General features: G+C 36.8%; 1 protein-coding gene across 2 annotated transcripts in view; it reads right to left on the bottom strand.

Annotated features, from left to right (window-relative positions):
• The window catches only part of LOC138059418 (uncharacterized), a 39,388-nt gene extending 24,260 nt beyond the window's left edge, over positions 1-15,128 (bottom strand). The window contains exons 1-5 of one of the 2 annotated variants that reach the window (XM_068905016.1): positions 15,001-15,128; positions 9,930-10,167; positions 6,349-6,699; positions 4,061-4,136; positions 985-1,076 (exon numbers count right to left, since the gene is read on the bottom strand). In XM_068905016.1, the coding sequence (XP_068761117.1) occupies positions 985-1,076; positions 4,061-4,136; positions 6,349-6,699; positions 9,930-10,166 (756 nt within the window). In that variant the 5' untranslated portion in view covers position 10,167; positions 15,001-15,128. Of the gene's footprint in view, positions 1-984; positions 1,077-4,060; positions 4,137-6,348; positions 6,700-9,929; positions 10,168-13,730; positions 13,817-15,000 lie in introns of those variants that run through there. The other variant, XM_068905015.1, reaches the window with a different exon arrangement.
• Between the last annotated feature and the right edge of the window lie 2,372 nt (positions 15,129-17,500).

Raw genomic sequence — 17,500 nt, forward strand, 5'->3', positions numbered from 1 at the left:
AATGGGTTATGCAATGCATGTTCCCTCCATTTTGAACCCACTGGTCCATTTGAGTGAGACTTGACATAATTTACTTCATCTAACACAAGAAGATTGAACTCATCAACTGGGAGAGTCCTACGGCACCAACAGTCGATGGGTTAAAGTGCTACTATGATCAAAAAATCATTTTCTTTTTTTTCCTCAGATTTTGAAAGCGTGTTCGCTTAAAACCCGACTGGCAAAATTTTGAGCTTTGATTTTTATCCAAAGGCTGTTTCTTTTGAATGCAACGTTTGGATTTCACGGTCCGCCATTACTCACGTTCAAAACTGAACGATTGGACCTCAGAGGGTTGGATCTAGGGAAAAGTGATGTTATTGGCCATCACTACCTTAAAATTTCAGCGTGTAAACGCAACTTATTATATATGCAAAACACTAGTTTAAAAATCTGAAAGCCGAATTTCCCTTGCTGCATATTAATTCAGCCACGTACGCACGCATTGCATTCTTAAACCAGTGAGTCTTTGACGTCATTTTCTCCTCGACCCAGCTCTCTCAAGATTTTAAAGTTAGTAATGGCGGACCAACAAATAACAAAATTCCAGTTAAATTAAACAGGCGTCTTTTTAAAATCAGAACTTAAAAGCGTATTAGCCACATAATTATATGCACATACAGCCACACATGCACTTCTTAAGCTGCTCACTTCGACTTAGGTAATTGAAGCAGGTGAATGGAAATAAAAATTTGACTTAACCCATTGACTTCTAACTCCCCACCACCCCCCTAACAATTAACAAGTAAAATCGATATCTGGTGTCACACAGAGTAAAATGTAGTAAGTCTTGCTCCCAGGAGTGAATGGATTAAAATCTTATTAATTAATTAGTTTATTTATTTATTTATTTATTTATTTATTTATTAACTTTTCCACTGCATACCTGATAAATACAAAAAATATATATAACCTAACGCAGTCCCCAAATCAGTTTGCACTCACATATTTGAAACAACAATCAGGAGCAGCTTTGCTGAGAGCAGCTTCCATGTAATCAGCCCATGTTACTTTATGTGGTGTTTCTCCTTCCCTTCCTAACAACAAACAACAAGAAAAACTTACTCATTTACTTGAACGTGCAACAGCCACTAAGCAAGACAGCTGCTCAAAATGACTCAAGTGAAAATAATGTGTTGAAGCATCCCCACAGTCGATTATAAGAGACATTCGATACCTCTATAACCGGTTAATTAACCATCATTAATAAATGATTTCTCCACCATCATCATCATAATATCTTACCATATACCCTCAGATTTTTAGAGTAGCTTATTGAAGTTAATATCTCCAAGCATTTACCCTCGCATTAAATCATGATATTATACCACAGAGAACAGACCACAACAACAGAAACTCCATGCTCTGCTCCATCAGAATAATGTGTGGATTTGTTTATGTCCTACAGGGTTATAAATATTCAAGGGTGGTGCATAAGACAAGCTCTGGAGTTTATCGTCCTCATTCAAGGAGACTAGAGAGTCTAACCATTTACAGATGTCATTACAAAGGCAACACTTGAGTATGATTCAAGTATTTATTAGGCAATGAATCAATGAGTCAATGAGTCAACGAGTTAGTGCAGTTACCCTAACCGATAAAATGAAAGCTAAAATTTCAGAGAGTGCTTAGGCCTAATCACTGAAACGAGGGCTTAGGCTTAATCAATAAATTATTGCTATATTGACTGTGAGTCTCATTCACTCATGACTCATGACTCATTGACCATAATTTTGACTCATAAATCATGGGACCTCAGTCTGAAGTTCAACCAACTGAGATACCCAGTCGGCACTCTAACCCTCAGTCATTTAACACTTAAAAACAGTTCAGCCTGAGCTAATTACGTTTACTGTGTCTTTCAACAACATGCAAAAAAGCTGACTTCACTTTCTAAATTCAAAAGGTGACTTTTTTCATTCCAGTCATTAAGTATTATGTTCACTGTGAAAGATGAAATAGGGAGACATTAAAGTACATCAAGTTTTAGAATGACAGCAAGCCATTTGACCCTTTTGTTTGCATCCATCTAGCAAAATACTGTACCTGTTTTCTAGGAGGTGCATGTAGTAGCAACTGGCAAAATTAAGAAAAATAGCCACACAAGGCTTGCATATAGACACTGTTTTTTACATACAGCTTGAATCAGTTTTAACAAAAGGTACACTATTATTATTATACTTCCAACAAAAAAGGTGAAAGATGAAAAGCAAGCCTACAATAATACACTGTAAATCTTGTACTTTGCAAAATTTGCCTCAATCATACTTAAGTCAAGCTGACATGCATCACTGCAGGAGGACACTCAGGTGCTGCCTGTGGCACTCCCACAAGCATTAAGTTACTTAAATTGTTTAGTTAAATAATCATATACTTTCCATATTTGCTTTTGTCACATTCATCATATCATATCATACATCTTTATTTACCCTCTGATCTTTAGAGTAGCTTGGTGTAGCTAATATCTCAGAGCATTTACCTTCCCAACCGTGGTGCACCACAGAAGACAGACCACAACACCGGGAACTACATGCCCTGCTCTTTGCGACAAGTGTGCGGGCTCTTTTACGTCCCACAGGATTATGAACATTGAAGGGTTGTGGGACGGGACCTCCGGCTTATCGTCCTTATCCAAGAAGACTAGCGAGTCTAACCATTTGCAGATGTAATTACAAAGGCAGCACTTTCTCCTCAGTTACTTAAAGACCCCGAGTGTTGGTCCGGCAGGAGTTGAACTCACGATCTCCCGCGTGACAGCCCGGTGCTCAACCAACTGAGCCACCGGTGCGCAGCATTTGGTCAGAGTTTTATACGACCAACTATGATTGGGATGTATGCTATCTATTGGTTGATTCATGATTTTCACTGCATTGTACTTCAGTTTGGGAGGCGCGGTGGTCTCATGGTCAGTGCGCTTGACTCCGGATGGAGTGGTCCGGGTTTGGGACCTGGCCGGGGACATTGTGTTGTGTTCTTGGGCAAGACACTTTACTCTCGCTGTGCCTCTCTCCACCCAGGTGTATACATGGGTACCGGCGTAATGCTGGGGGTAACCCTGCGATGGACTAGCATCCCATCCAGGGGGGAGTATAAATACTCCTAGTCGCTTCATGCTACGGAAACCGGAGATAAGCGCCGGCCTGATGGATGGATGGATGGATGGATGGATGGATGGGTACTTCAGTTTACATTTGAATATCATCAATAACTGATGATAATCGAACATTAACTGAAATACAATCACAGCTGGTTTGTGTGATACCTGACTTTAATCAATCAGTAATTCAATTCCTGCACGCTAAGTTCTTGCTGTAACAGTTGTTTGGCATGTGATAGTTTGGCCCTTCAACAGTTTCTGTGAGTCCGCTGCTACACTTACAAGTTCTTATCAGTCCTATTTTAATAACTTTCATACCACAATAATATCGAAATAAAAACATGCCTGCATGAAAACATTTGAAGCAACAAAATTCATTTCATAATGGGCATAATGATGTAAACCTACTGCCAGCCACTATGTTTCAAGAGAATTTCTTCAATGCCAACTTTTCTGATGTAGTTTGGACCTCTGTACACTTGCCCACTAAATGGCATTAATGACGTAATGTGACAACTTAACTTAACCTGCAAAACTAGTGACAAGGTAGGTCTTACTGCCACAGCAACAATATCTACAAAAACTAAATTTTAAGTTTTTCATGTCAAATAGCAGGGTAATCCAATACATTTATATCAGATATTACACTCAGCATCTGTAAAAGGTTTGGGGCAATATTACACTTTGCTAATGAAGTATAACAGCTGAAACCAACAAAAAGCACCATCCTGCCCCCCTCCCCAATTCTGCAAAAGTGGTTTAAAATTTACATTAAAATTCCATAAAAATCAATACCTTTGCTAAATTTACTGCATGTATTTCATGAGATACAGTGTGAGCTTTTCTGATAAGTCTGTTAATGGCCTCTTACACAATATAATGCACCTATTACTTGAAGTACAAAGAAGATTTGAGGACCCTCACCTGTTAAGGAACATGTATAGGAGCTGCCTTCATCTGCAGATTCTTGTCCATTGACGATATCTTCCATTTCCTTCTTCTGCAAAAGATAGAGTTCCCTCTTACATGTGCCCATACATGTACTGTAGTTCAGATAAATTATCAGAAAGTGATCATGACAAAAAGAACTTTAGATTAATTAAGTAGTCATGGATTTTAGGTACTCCATGCAATTTCCATCCTTATCACATGGCAAGCAATTCTCAGGTTAAATTTAGCACTCTGGGGCCAGTTGCTCAAAGCCTGGTTAGCGCTAACCGTTGGTTAAGAGGTATCAAAACCTATAGGTTTCCATGGCATTTAAAGCTGGTTAGCGCTAACCGTGCTTCGAGCAACCCTGGCCTGATTGGTTGCTTTTTGGTTGCGGTTTTACAGTAAAGACCATTTCTGTATATTTCTCTCCGGAGAAAATTCCAGTTGAGCAAAACACAAAAAATTTATAAAAAGGGAAATTTAATTTTTTCATCACAACAGTACAATATATTATAGCAAGCAGAATTTAGTTTACATGTAAAAGGTTACCATTCACTGATGGAAGATGAAGATCATGACCATTCACCAGGTGGAGAAGTGTCCATATATGTGGCTATATTTTTAATTACAGTAAGCTACACTAAATGCGATCACTTATTTTTGTATTGTGGAGTTTATGGTCAATAAATTATTATCATTATTAATTAAAATTATTATTGTTATTATTATTATTATTATTATTATTATTATTATTATTATTATTATTATTATTATTATTACAGGGTTTTCAAATTGAAAAAAAGTAGCAGGAGGAAATTGTAAAGTAGCCGGAGCACTATCTCATCGTGATGACAGCAGCCTGCAGATGAATCAACGGAATAACAAAATATTGCCATAAAGCGGCTTCCGTGGATATCTTTCCTTTTACATACATGAAGTATTATCATAACAACGTCAGCGGTCTTGTTTCCTTTCTACCTCGATTCGCTACAATTCGCAGTTTCGTTTGTCTGAATTTCAAAACACTTGCGCTGTTGAAGGCTTTTTTTGTTATGACTTCTTTCAGTCTTTTCTTGAAAATACATTTGGTGCAGTCAAGACCATAATGAGTAACATTTCACGAGAAAGACTGCCTTCTCATTCAACACGCGGATGCCGCTACAGCTACAGATACTGTGGTCATTTCAGCCTCGGCATATTGTTTTATCGTCACTTTCAGAACAGTGAACTGCAACAACACGTAATATTTGTTAACTCTTATTCCTAAAATTATTGTTACCTATTTCTCTTCGAGACTTCTCCGCACTTGACAGAAAAGACAACATCGTTTGCTGCCTCCGCTTCATGTTGCAACTTTCACGTGAGAACAAATCTGCTGCTGCGCCGATACATGCACGTTCAAATGAGAGTCCGTGAACACGAGCAGACTTTCCCGCTAAAAAAAGTTCTCACTTCGAAGATCAAAAGGTATATGTAATAGCCGCACTGTTCATCAGTCCGCATTCATTTATTTCCTCGAAAAAATCAGATTATGATTTGGTGAAACAGAATTGAGTAGTTAGTAAAATTTGGAATACGAAAAGTACCCGACGCAAATGCTTGAAGTAGCCGGTGACTTGCGCCGGGCGCCGGCTAAATTTGAAAACCCTGTTATTATCATAAAAATAAAAATAATAATAATAAATAAAATAACACTGGCTTTTCTTTAAGGAGCTTATTTTTGTGTCCAATTTTTCTTTTTTTTTTTTTTTAGTCAGAACGCTATCATGACATGAATTTTTCTTACTACAAATGAGAATATCTTCGTAGGTTTATTGTGCTTCATACTAGTCTCTTTTTTAATGGAAATGAATTGTAAATAGGTTTAATAGTTTTCTTTTTGTTTTACTTCTTACTTGTAAATAGCAATTTGCTTGGAATATGTTAATAAAGGGATAATAATAATTTAAAAAAAAAAAAAAATTATTATTATCATTATTGTTATTATTATTATTATTATTATTATTATTATTATTATTATTATTATTATTATTATTATTATTATTATTATTGTTATATATAGAAATGCCAGAAATTTTAGTCCTACATGTACAATTTATGATCAGGTGGCAACAAGCACCCTTAGTCTTCAAGGACTCTGGAGGATCCTCGCTGATCCAAAAAAACGCCACCTCTACTCCAGCATTAATCATTCTCAGGTATTAATAATTATTGTTGTATTGTTATTGTCATGTCATTGTTATCGGATGTACATGCCAGCTACAAAATTCTTAATGTACCTTAGCCTTTCTAGAGCTGCGAGAACAACCTTTTGAACAGAACTTCTTGAGAGGAGAACAAAACCGACGACGTTTCACTGGACCACCACAGAACTCGCAGCAACCCAGCGTTTGAGGGTCACATATCTTTCCAAATTTTACTGGCTTCTCTTCCTCATCTATATTTTGCACATTTGTAAGCTCAACCCTCTCACTAAAAGCTATGGATGTACTTGGAACGGAGGTGTCTGCGTCAATCTCAGTAATAGCAGATGTACATGCACCCACAATTTCCCCTGGCTCTTCCCCCACTGTATCTACAACATGATCAGTATGTGGAACTGGTTCTTGACTATCTTCTGGGTGTAGTTCCTGAAAGATTTGGAATTGAATTAAGTGCAATGCATCTAAAATTCTTGACAAAAAACCAACAAAAATACAGAGGTATTCAACAATAAAGATAGCGTATCACCTCCAAGAAGTTGCTTAATGAGATTAGAATGAAGTTATGTTCTAAGTACTAAAACCCACAAGGCTAACAATGATTGAAAAAACATTCCTTTTCTTTTTTACGAATAATAATGACATTAATTTCTGTGATCCAAAAACAACTTTCCTTTTTTCTTTCAATTTCAAAGTGTGTTTCCTTTATCACTAGACTGAGGTGAAATTTTATCCCTTTATTTGAAGGAGTTGAAACTGCTTATTTTCAGCCAAAAGTTGTTTTGTTTAACGCCCAAACGCAACAAACTTTGAAACCTTGAGATAGCTGGGTCAACAAAAAAGTAATGTCAAAGAAACCAGTTGCTTCAGAATGCAATGTGAATGCAATTTGTACAACTGATTTATCACGCAGAACTGCAGTTTCAAGGTGTCAGACTACTAGGTAAAACCTTGGTCAGTATAAAACACGGCCTGTGGACTGCAGACCGGGTATAAAATGCCGAACCAGGTACAACGTGGACTGCGCACTACGGTATTAAACAAGGACAGAGTTTTAAAAAACAATGTAGAACAAAAACTAGGTTTGTACTGGCCCAGATACAGATTTTAAAAAAGGCCCTGAGTACTCTTATTCAGTGTCAAAATATTGTCACATACACAGAAATGATCAGTTACAATATGGACTGGGCTAGAGAACGCAAGAGTAGTGATTTTATCTCAAAATTATACTTTACTCCACAAATTTAAAAAGGAAAAGGAAAGGAAAGGAAAGAAAGCCGGAGCACTATTTGGGGACACTGTAAACTGAACTCAACAATTAATGCAAAGCAAGTCAAACACTATACTAGAGGGAGTGGAAAAATTGTCATGGGGAAGAACTGAAACACTTTTGGCATAAACTTTTAACTCTTCGTATATTAAAGTCCTCTGACTGTTGTTCTTGAAATTCGAGCCAGAATGGCCGGATGGATTCAACACACATGAAGAGTGTTTTGGCTTGTCACGCAATCTTTACTTCTCTCAAGTCTGCGTAAGAGGCTTCAGATAAAGTCGGTAGTGTAAACACGTAAATCAGGACATGGACTATAACAGTTGTTCTCTTGGTCAAGTGCTGTTTACAGACAGACCCGTGTGACACTGAGGTGAGCAAAAAGTTGTATCAATCCTATTAAACAAGACATTTATTTTACAAATAGATAAAGAGACCCCTGTCCAAACATCAAAGTGGAATCTGTTCCAAGGATATGTTAAGGATTGACAGGGCACATCACGTCATGTGCACGGAAATTATGCGCATAAGTAAATATTTGAGAATTTTTTGTGGGAAAATAAGAAATGCTAGTAGATCGGGTAGAGATCAATATATATCCACACTTCCAGTTATTTTTGTGTGGTCTCGGGTCAAAATAAAACTCTGTTGAAAAATCAGCATCTCCCACTGAAGTCCTTCAATTTCCAAACATAAGGCTGATGACCCGCAAAGGATGTCAAAAATTACTTTGATGTCTTACCTCTGATAAATACAACATACAAACGTTTTGCAATTTCAACTAAAACCTCGCACTACATGTAGCCAGTTTAATGCTCTGGTTGATAATTATGGCGCACAACATTTTTTCCACCATTCTAATGTCCGACTTCAATTCATGTCGTCAGCCTATCACTATTTCATTGTATGTGTGGGTCCCTTCTAGGGGGTCTAGGGGCATGCTTTCCCAGAAATTTTTGAAATTTAGACTCTCGGGAATGCGTTTTCCTTGATTTTAGGAGGTAACTTAAAGGCCATTTGTAATGTTTTCAGACAATTTGTTGTTGCCTTTACATGAAAAATGTCGCTTTGTTTGAACAAATGCTCTCATAGTTTCTTCGAATTTTCACTTAGTCCACCAGAATTTGACGAAGTAGCTTTAAGGGTGTAAGTGTGTATAAGTACATTTCTTTTTTCACACATCACAAAAAAGATGATGAAATCCCAAAAACTTAAATTACTTGATCACCTGGAAATTTATTCAGAATAGCTAGTGACTTTTTCTGGCTGCCAGCTTCTATCTACGTCCCTGGACTACTATAATACTAAACTAATGATCTTGCATAGTTAAAGAGGATAAGGTTTTTGAGTGGACGTAGAGCTTCTTAACCTATTGACTCCTAAGCTGCCACCACTGGATGAGTAAAATTGTCTGGCATTAGACAGAGTAAAATTTATTAGGTCTCACTCCTAGAAGTCAACGGGATAATACACACACATAACCTTCACCTAATTTTTCCGTCAATCCAATCCAGTCTCTCTCAAACTGTAAAATCCAAAACTCATCATAAATGTCATAAGCAACCTTTGGATTGAAATTAAAGCTCAAACTTTTTCCAGTTAGGTGTCAATTATGTTAAAAGCAAACAGACTGTAGAAATGTACTAAACCATAAAACAGCGAAATGGCAAAACACCGTGCATGACCCCATCATGCATTGAATACTATAACCAACAAAGGTTGGATTTTGAGATTAAATATCGTTTTAGGCCTAATTAGTCCTAAAACGTTATTGCTCCTATTTCAATTGTGATTAAGATTAGGATTCAGATTAAGATTTGGGGAGCAGCCAATCAACACAAGCACTTGGACAAAATTGACAACTTTTTAAAGAGATCTTCAAAGTTTGGATTTACATCTCATTTTAAATATTGAATATCAGATATCATTAGGAAGAGAGACAAATTACTCTTTGGGAAGTTAATGTGTTGATGGAACCATCCTGCATGACCTTCTACTGCCTAAAAGGACACGCCTACTTCGTAAAGGAGAACATAACTATTTACTACCTGAAGAGTCCATGCAGAGCGCTACAAACATGCATTCGTAAATCATTGTTTCTGTCATGTGCATCATATTAATATATTGTTCCTGTTGAAAGAACATTATTAATTATTGGACTTTTATCTTTTTAAATCATTTGTAAAGTTTCACATCTGTTTGAATCTTTTAATAAAGACCATTGTTTATTTATTATTTCAATGTATGGTGGGGTTATACTTGGTGTTTTGGTGTTTCACTTTGCTGTTTCAGCGTTTCGGTGCTTCACTCTTTCATGGTTTAGTAATTCCCAAAAAAATGATTTTTTTCTAAAATCACACTAGAAGCATATTTGTATTTAGAATCTCACATTTGTGCTTTCTGGAGAAGGCTCCATGCTCATGTCCGTGTTACCAAACTCTGCTTTCTTCTCCACATCAGGATTCACAGTAAATTGACTGTCCTCTTGATTGGCTATACTTTGCGACAAAGAGGAGTGACCTGGTGTTGGTGTTTCATTGATGGGTGGATTACCCAAATCAATTAATGCAACTGACTTGTCCATCTCAACAAAATCCTTTACCTCAGCCTCTGAACCATCATCCATTCTTAAAAGAAAAGGAGATAAAATGACCTACATTTCTTAATCCGATAATGTCTCCGGGATTAACTAAAAATTAATTAATCCGGGATTAATTAAAAAATATGGGAAGTCGAGTTTGTGTAATATATGAGCCAGGAAGCAATGCGAGTCAACATGCCAGGCAACATGCAAGCCATGCGATTATTAACTGTTTTAAAATGGGTGCTTAAACTTAAATACTGTTTATAAGTGCTATTTGAAAGTGTTCTCAGATGTCTTATACATCTGCCTTGCATGCATCGCTGCCTCGCAGATTGTGCATCCCCAAGGAATACAATCTGCCACTTTCCAGTTACTAGGTCAGATGCTCTACACATGAGCAACTGGGAACTCATGGGAGCCCGCAGGCCATTAAACTAGGTTCTCAGGGGACAATTTTTTCAAAACTGACGAAAGAGTACATTCTCACATTTGTAGACAGTGTAAATGTCTAGCCCAGTAAACGCCAAAGAAATGTACTTTGAAATAATACACTTTTAAAAATCCAATCACCAACAAAATGCATTTCCTATCAGTCCTACAAGAGGACTCAGGATTTGCTTTGTGTAGGACATGACAATAAGAACCAGAGATCTTTTTGATCATCCAAATAATCTACTACAGACAAGATGTATACATATTGAAATGAAAAAAAGTCATTATAAATACTGGTTAATGAGCGTTCCCTATACAAAATTACTTAATTTACCATTTAATAATTTGGATAGAGAATGCTTCTAATTGGATGAACAGGATTCGAAAAGAAAACAGCAACATGTGACCCAAATACTTCCTTTTTGTCAGCTGTCAACAATTAGTAAAAATGCATTTCACTACACTTAGCAAATTATCTGCCAGGTAGTTTGTCAGTTCTTATAAATAGTTTGATCTTTTAGACATCAACTTCCTCTTAACGTTATTAAAAGCACTCATGCAAATGACCCCAGTCCTAAACAAACCAAATGTTCAAGTATTGAAGCAAACTGAAAACAGACTTTATTAATAGAAAATAAAACCAAAATTTCTGTCTCAGCCAATTTCTGCCATCATACCTGAAGTGCTGTAAAAGGGATTCTGTGTTTAAACATGATTTTCACACCTCATTCAAAATCTGTTAAATTGTTGAATCGATTAATAGATTTCTATCACCTGATGACAGGGCCAATTTTTGTTCAGCACAAAAAAATAGCAAATTATGGCTCATGTTTTGGATAATAGAGTCAAATTCCCTAAAGACTTTTTTCTCTATTGTTCTGTGCAACACCATGGCTGCTGTGACATCAATTAATATTTGCCATGAAATAATAGCATTTTGTTTTAATTAATAGCACTTTGAATTTTTTTCATTGCTTTTCAAAGGAACATTCTCAACTACAATGAGTTAATTAAGTAAAAATGGTGCAGTTAATATTTCCACTTGATTCAGTGATTTTAATTTCAAGTACAAAAGTTATGAAAAAATGATAACTAGGCCTTCAAAGAGATTGTTCAAGAACAAAAGCAATATTGTGGTAACCCCAGAAAGCTTGACTAAGGTATAGTTTACAATAATTCTTCAAAACAAACCAAGTAAAAGCACTTCAAATGTGGATTACAAATTTAACTCAACAATCTTTTTGGTTACTACATTAACACTTTTAAGGTGTACTCTGTCTTTAAGTGGCTGTTTATCATTGCATTATCACAGTCTAATAATGTTAGATAGATCAATTGGTATTTTTATTTATTTGTCATGTGTCAGGCTGTTTCTTTTTAGCTCAAGACTATCAAACTAAAGCAAATAGCACTGAATCAAATTTGAAATAAATAATTGCCAAATAAAATTATCAAGTTTAACAAATCAAAGACACGTACAGAACTTGTAACAAAATATATTGGAACATCACATGAAGGCTTTGTCAAAATTTAAATTCTTAAGCTATTTAAATATAAACTAATCAAATATCGAAAATTCTGAATCTTAAAACATTGAAAATAAAAAGAAATAAGGAGTTGTAATAACTGATTCTACAATGAATTTTGGCTTTGTCAAACGTAAATTAATTGATGTTAAAACAGCAATTGAGACTTATGAATCAAAAGTGATTCACAAAACTGAGCGAATACTTTGGAGTTCGCCCAAACCAAATTTTGGCAATCCAAAAATGCGAGACAGGTCCATGGCGTTCAAAAAAATTCCTCATTCTCTCTCTTTTTAAAGAAAAAAACTTTTCAGAGACAATAACGCGTTGACTACAAATTATACTGAAACACCTTTCACCGGCTGAAAACCGAAGTTAAATTGCTGAAAAGCTATCATACGAAACACTTGCATCAGGGAGAATAACAGACAAACAAGACGACATGAATATTAATTAGCAAAAGAAGTTAACGTGGAGAAACGCTCACACCTTCGACAACATTCAAAGTGAGAACCAGTTCATTTACTTGCTTTTAAATAAGAGATCCTTTTTTAAATAGAAATTTTGATCGCTGTTATTTCGACTTAAGTTATGCGGTAAAAGAAATTGCGTCGGTGAGCAGCAAATTTATGCGCTTTTGCGTGTTCATTCGAGCGTACACTTCGAAAACACGCGTTGAAAATGTGCCACTTTCGCCGTCATATGAAAACCCGATCGTTGATAACAGCGGCCGAATTTACAGCTTTGCAAAAGAAAAACAAAATCGTTTACATTAACAATGCACCAGTTTTCGCCGAATCTCATTAAGGACGTGTTCTGTTCCGTTGAAGCAATACAAGCAATTTTGCTCACGCTCTAGACAACCTGGAAACACAATACAATGTGCAAATAGCTTTGAATTTGGAAGCCGATGACATGTCACAGGCACAGCAAACGCCGTTTGCATTTTGCCGAAATTGAGCGACACAATTAAAGTTTGTCATTGCTGCGATAAAGCAGTAAAGGTTTGGCCATTAGTCTTTCTATTTTGACGATTTCGTTCATATTTAATGTAATCGTTCATTTTCGATTTTAGCAATACTTGCACGCGTCCGGATTAGCCACACTGCCGACGCACTGAGAAATTACCTCGATTTATTCGCAATATTTTGCTACGCCTTCCGCAAGAATTTTCCTTTTCTAACGCTAATAAAATCTAGACCAGTTGAACTTCAAGCCAAGCAGCTGAGACAAAAGTTATTGTTGAGTCTGGAATCATTCAATATGATGGAATTTGTCACGTTTCCTTCTCAGATCAGTTAACTCAAAAATGGGCGATTAAATCTGGGTAGGAAAAGACGACCTTGAAAGCTCGTTTAACAGTTGCAATCACCCATGAATTCCTCACAATCTTCGCTTTATAAACACGTTTAAGTTACGCGTGTACTTGCCCATACAAAGCGCCAAGTTTCGCGATACAAAACTTGACTACCGTCACGTTGTCTTCCTCGCGCCTTCTCGGGTGACACGCCAGGGCCAACCAGCCATCTTTGCAAACTGCGTGTAGCACTTCCACAAAATTTCAACCGAACTTCGCGCCGGAGGCAAAAACTTGATGAACAAGAACCGAGGCAAAAAGTAAAGAATACAATCACAGAGAAATATTTACCTTTTGCCGGCTTTTTCCGCAAAAGCGGGCCAACTTTCTAAGACAAAAAACAGTCCGTCCTATTTTGCTTTCGCAGTGAGATTGAGGCTCACTACGCCTGCGCAGACAATAATCGACGATATTGAAGAAAGATTCATGACATGGCGTCTCGTCTGATTCGAGATTTACATCACAAAACAAACTACAATGCTGTCAGTCCTCGGTTGACTACCTCCTACTCCAGCAGCTAAAAATGTATATGCATAAAGCAACCACGAAGATGAATTTCGTCTTTTCTGGAAAAAAAACTTGTCAATGTTCGCTTGAATGAGAGAAAAATCATTGTCAACCGCGGCAAGGAAATTCGATACAACAATACCAACTAGTTTTCATTCGGGCATTTTTAAGCGGAAATGCCAACTCAATCGGTCGTTTGTTCCTCGAGGGTGGGAAGTCAAGCCCTTGCTACACCATTAGGTTTAAGCTTTAACATTTAATTTTTATTTGACATTTTACGAGCATTGATGCAATTCAGTTCATTGACTTCAATTTACTTTTTCTCAGTGTCCGATTGACTTGATTTTTCTCAGCGCTATGTTGAGAGAGAACTGCCCTAATTAAACACGCATCAATTTTTAAATCGCTCTGTTTAACCTCTGAGCGCGAATAGACGTATTTTCGGGTCAAAATACGAACAAATCGTCGAGCGCGTTTATAGACCAGGGAAATTTTTTTGTCATAATTTCTTCTATATCGTTTGTCAGTCATTTCCGTGATGAATTCTTGTGACTTGCCTGGCAACGTTAGGTCATCGGTGGAATTGAAAAATAACAAAACCGGAAACTGCAGAATACAACTTGTACCTGCGTGTGGCATTCTCGAAGTTTACCCCGTCTAGACTGTTTAACCAATATTTTTCGCGAATTAGTATGTATACTTCGAACGCTTCTCTATTTTGGTAGCAGTTTCTATTTCCGTGACCTTTGACGACCAGAGGTCTTGTCATCTAAAAGTACTTTAGTTGCATATGTAAGATCATTTCACTATAAATCGAGCTTTTTCAAAGAAAACGAAAAGTGGGAATGCTTATTACTCTTTCAATTTTTTTCTTTACAATGAAAATTTAGCAAATTCGTGAGAAGACACTTGCCAAGCGCCAGCCTTGAACCATGGGCGAAAACGGCGAGTTGTAAAATTATTAACCGCAATCGGCATCGCACGTTATATCAACTGTAAAGTGCCTGAAATGCGGAACGAGTAATCCACTTGAATGAATGAACAAAAGTTCTACCTTGTGGCCGGATGAAGAAATGGACTGTGTCAGATCGATCGCGGGTGCCTTGATCAAATCACGTTTTAAAGCAAGCAAACTTCCCAAATTTTTTGATACGTTCAAAGACAAAATAAACCCCTATTTGAGCGTAACTATTGGTCATTCATTGACAAAAACAGAATTTTGTCAAGACGCCATTTTGGCCTCGGCATATGATGAAAGGTCAGCTTTTTAGCCAATCACGAAACAAAAAAACACACGTGAAGACAAGACATCTGTCAAATGTCAACGTCGATGGCTGGCCGCACGCAAAATGAGATGAAGTATTTGGAAACATAAGAGGTAAAAAACATCATGTCCGTGAGAGAAACACTCCTAAGAATAAATTAAACGAGGAAACTTCGTAGACAAGAACGCATAATTAACCGTCTAAGGACAGAGCAAAAGTTTGTTTCGCCATAAATGTGAAGTAAATTCGATGGTCATCAGTCTATTGTTTACATTTCGACTCGAATAAAAACAAGATCCTCAGTTTCCTTAAACTATCAGGGCGTATTAAAGAGGTCGGATTTTGTTCGTTCAGTAAGAGGTCTAATACACGAGCGAGCTTGCATGCCACGTAATTTAATGCCAATCGCTATGAGGTTTTAAAACTGACTAAATTACAGCAGGAAAAAACCTAAAACTAGCGATCGCTGTTTTTCGAACTTGTCAGTTAACTCGCGAAAAATTACCATAAAACATCGATAAATACTCTGTATTTTCATATTTAGTTTAGTACCGTGCCACAGTATTTATGAGGGTAACTTAAGTTTTACAACAATGTTGAGCGAAAGTAATATTTCAAATCAACATAATGTTGTAAAGCTAGAGACAATCAGTCCGTGTGGAAGAGTTTCGGGGCCACCCGAGATGTGAGAGCGGAATTTGAACCCAAGCCATTGGACCACAATGCCCTGCACTCAGTTGAGTTGCGAGGAACCATTAGCCGGGTTGCCGCTAAATCTCCTATAAAATGCTGACAGTTCTTCAATATTTCATACAGTGAACTAAACGAATTGCATTTTTTCGACTATCGCTTTTCGTGAGATTTCGGCGAAGATCAAACGTAATCCTAAAGTTATTTGCCGCTCAAGTTTCTGTAAAACAAGAAATATACTTTAGACTGAAATTTGTCCATTTCATTTTCACAGATTTCTGTCGGCAACCTTAAATTTAAAACTGAGCTTAGTAAATGAGTTTCTTGTTGAGCTTCGATGAAATATTTTCTTCTTACAAAACGTGCCGTGAAAGAAATGATTAGTTCAAAGCATAATTTAACGTTCTCTAAAAAGGCAATCCAGAATGATAATGATATGCGACGTGCTTGATGTTGTATCGAGAACATTTACACGGCCTTTGTTTATGTCATGCCAGGCTAGTTTTTTGGAATTATAAATCTAAGATTCTTCTCACCACTTTTGTAGGGTGCATAGAGCCTTGTTAATCACGTTGACTTTTTTTCACACCGTAAAACAAATTTAGATCATGATGTTCTAAACGTGGTTAAATTGCATCTTGGTATTGTATTATGAAGAAAGACATTAAAAAAGACGTTGAAATGAAAAGACCTCGAGTTCACTCGGCTATTCTTTACGACTTCAAACTCTTTCGAAAAAATAACTATTGAAAAAGGAAACAGGAAGTTGAAAAATACTGAAGGACATTGGCCGTCGCACATTTATTAATTGAATGCGGCTAAAGAGTTTGATCTACAGTGAAATTAAAACGAGGAAAGAGTTCTAATTGGTCAGCAGCGACGTTTAATACGAACAGGTGGTTTAAGACTAAGCGATACGTACGTACAGTTACTGCCCTAAAATTTTGTCAAAATAAAACACAGAATATCGGCATGTCTCTTAAAGATTGATTCGTAAAGATTCCAAAATTTAAATGGTATACACTGAAAACCGAAAAACAACTAATGCCACAGAAGGAAAACAGTCTTCTACTAGGAGCGAATGGGCTCCTTCGCATGTCAAAAATATTCTCGCTTTATACATATTCAAGCTAGTTCATTTTTTTGAAGAACTAGCTTTTCATGCTTTTAAGCTTTTTTAGCCGGGAAATCGAACGTAAATTTTGATGTGTTACACGCAGAAGAAAATGCCGCTGAAACTGCAGAAGTCAGTTAAATTTATTTAAATACATTGTCGACTGATAAAACCGACTATTCCTTATATGAACTGTAGCCCGCAATGCATCAACGTCCTTTCACCACTTAAAGTATATTAACTTTACACTCGAATCTTCTGTTTCAGGCGTCGAAGATTCCCAAAGGCCTAAAATCGGTCTCCCGGCGTCACAATCAACGCCGGAGGTCGTATGTCATTTTCTTTCACGAGATTTCTTCTTATTTTTCTGTCAGTTTTCAATCGGGTTAACCATCGAAGACACACTATACTTCGAGGAATGACGAGGCACGGGATTCTACTTTTCTCCTGCGAATTACTGAGATTGTCAATGGTTATTCCTCTTG

The sequence above is a fragment of the Montipora capricornis genome, chromosome 8 (genome assembly GCF_036669925.1).
Source record: "Montipora capricornis isolate CH-2021 chromosome 8, ASM3666992v2, whole genome shotgun sequence".
Taxonomy (NCBI): Eukaryota; Metazoa; Cnidaria; class Anthozoa; order Scleractinia; family Acroporidae; genus Montipora; species Montipora capricornis.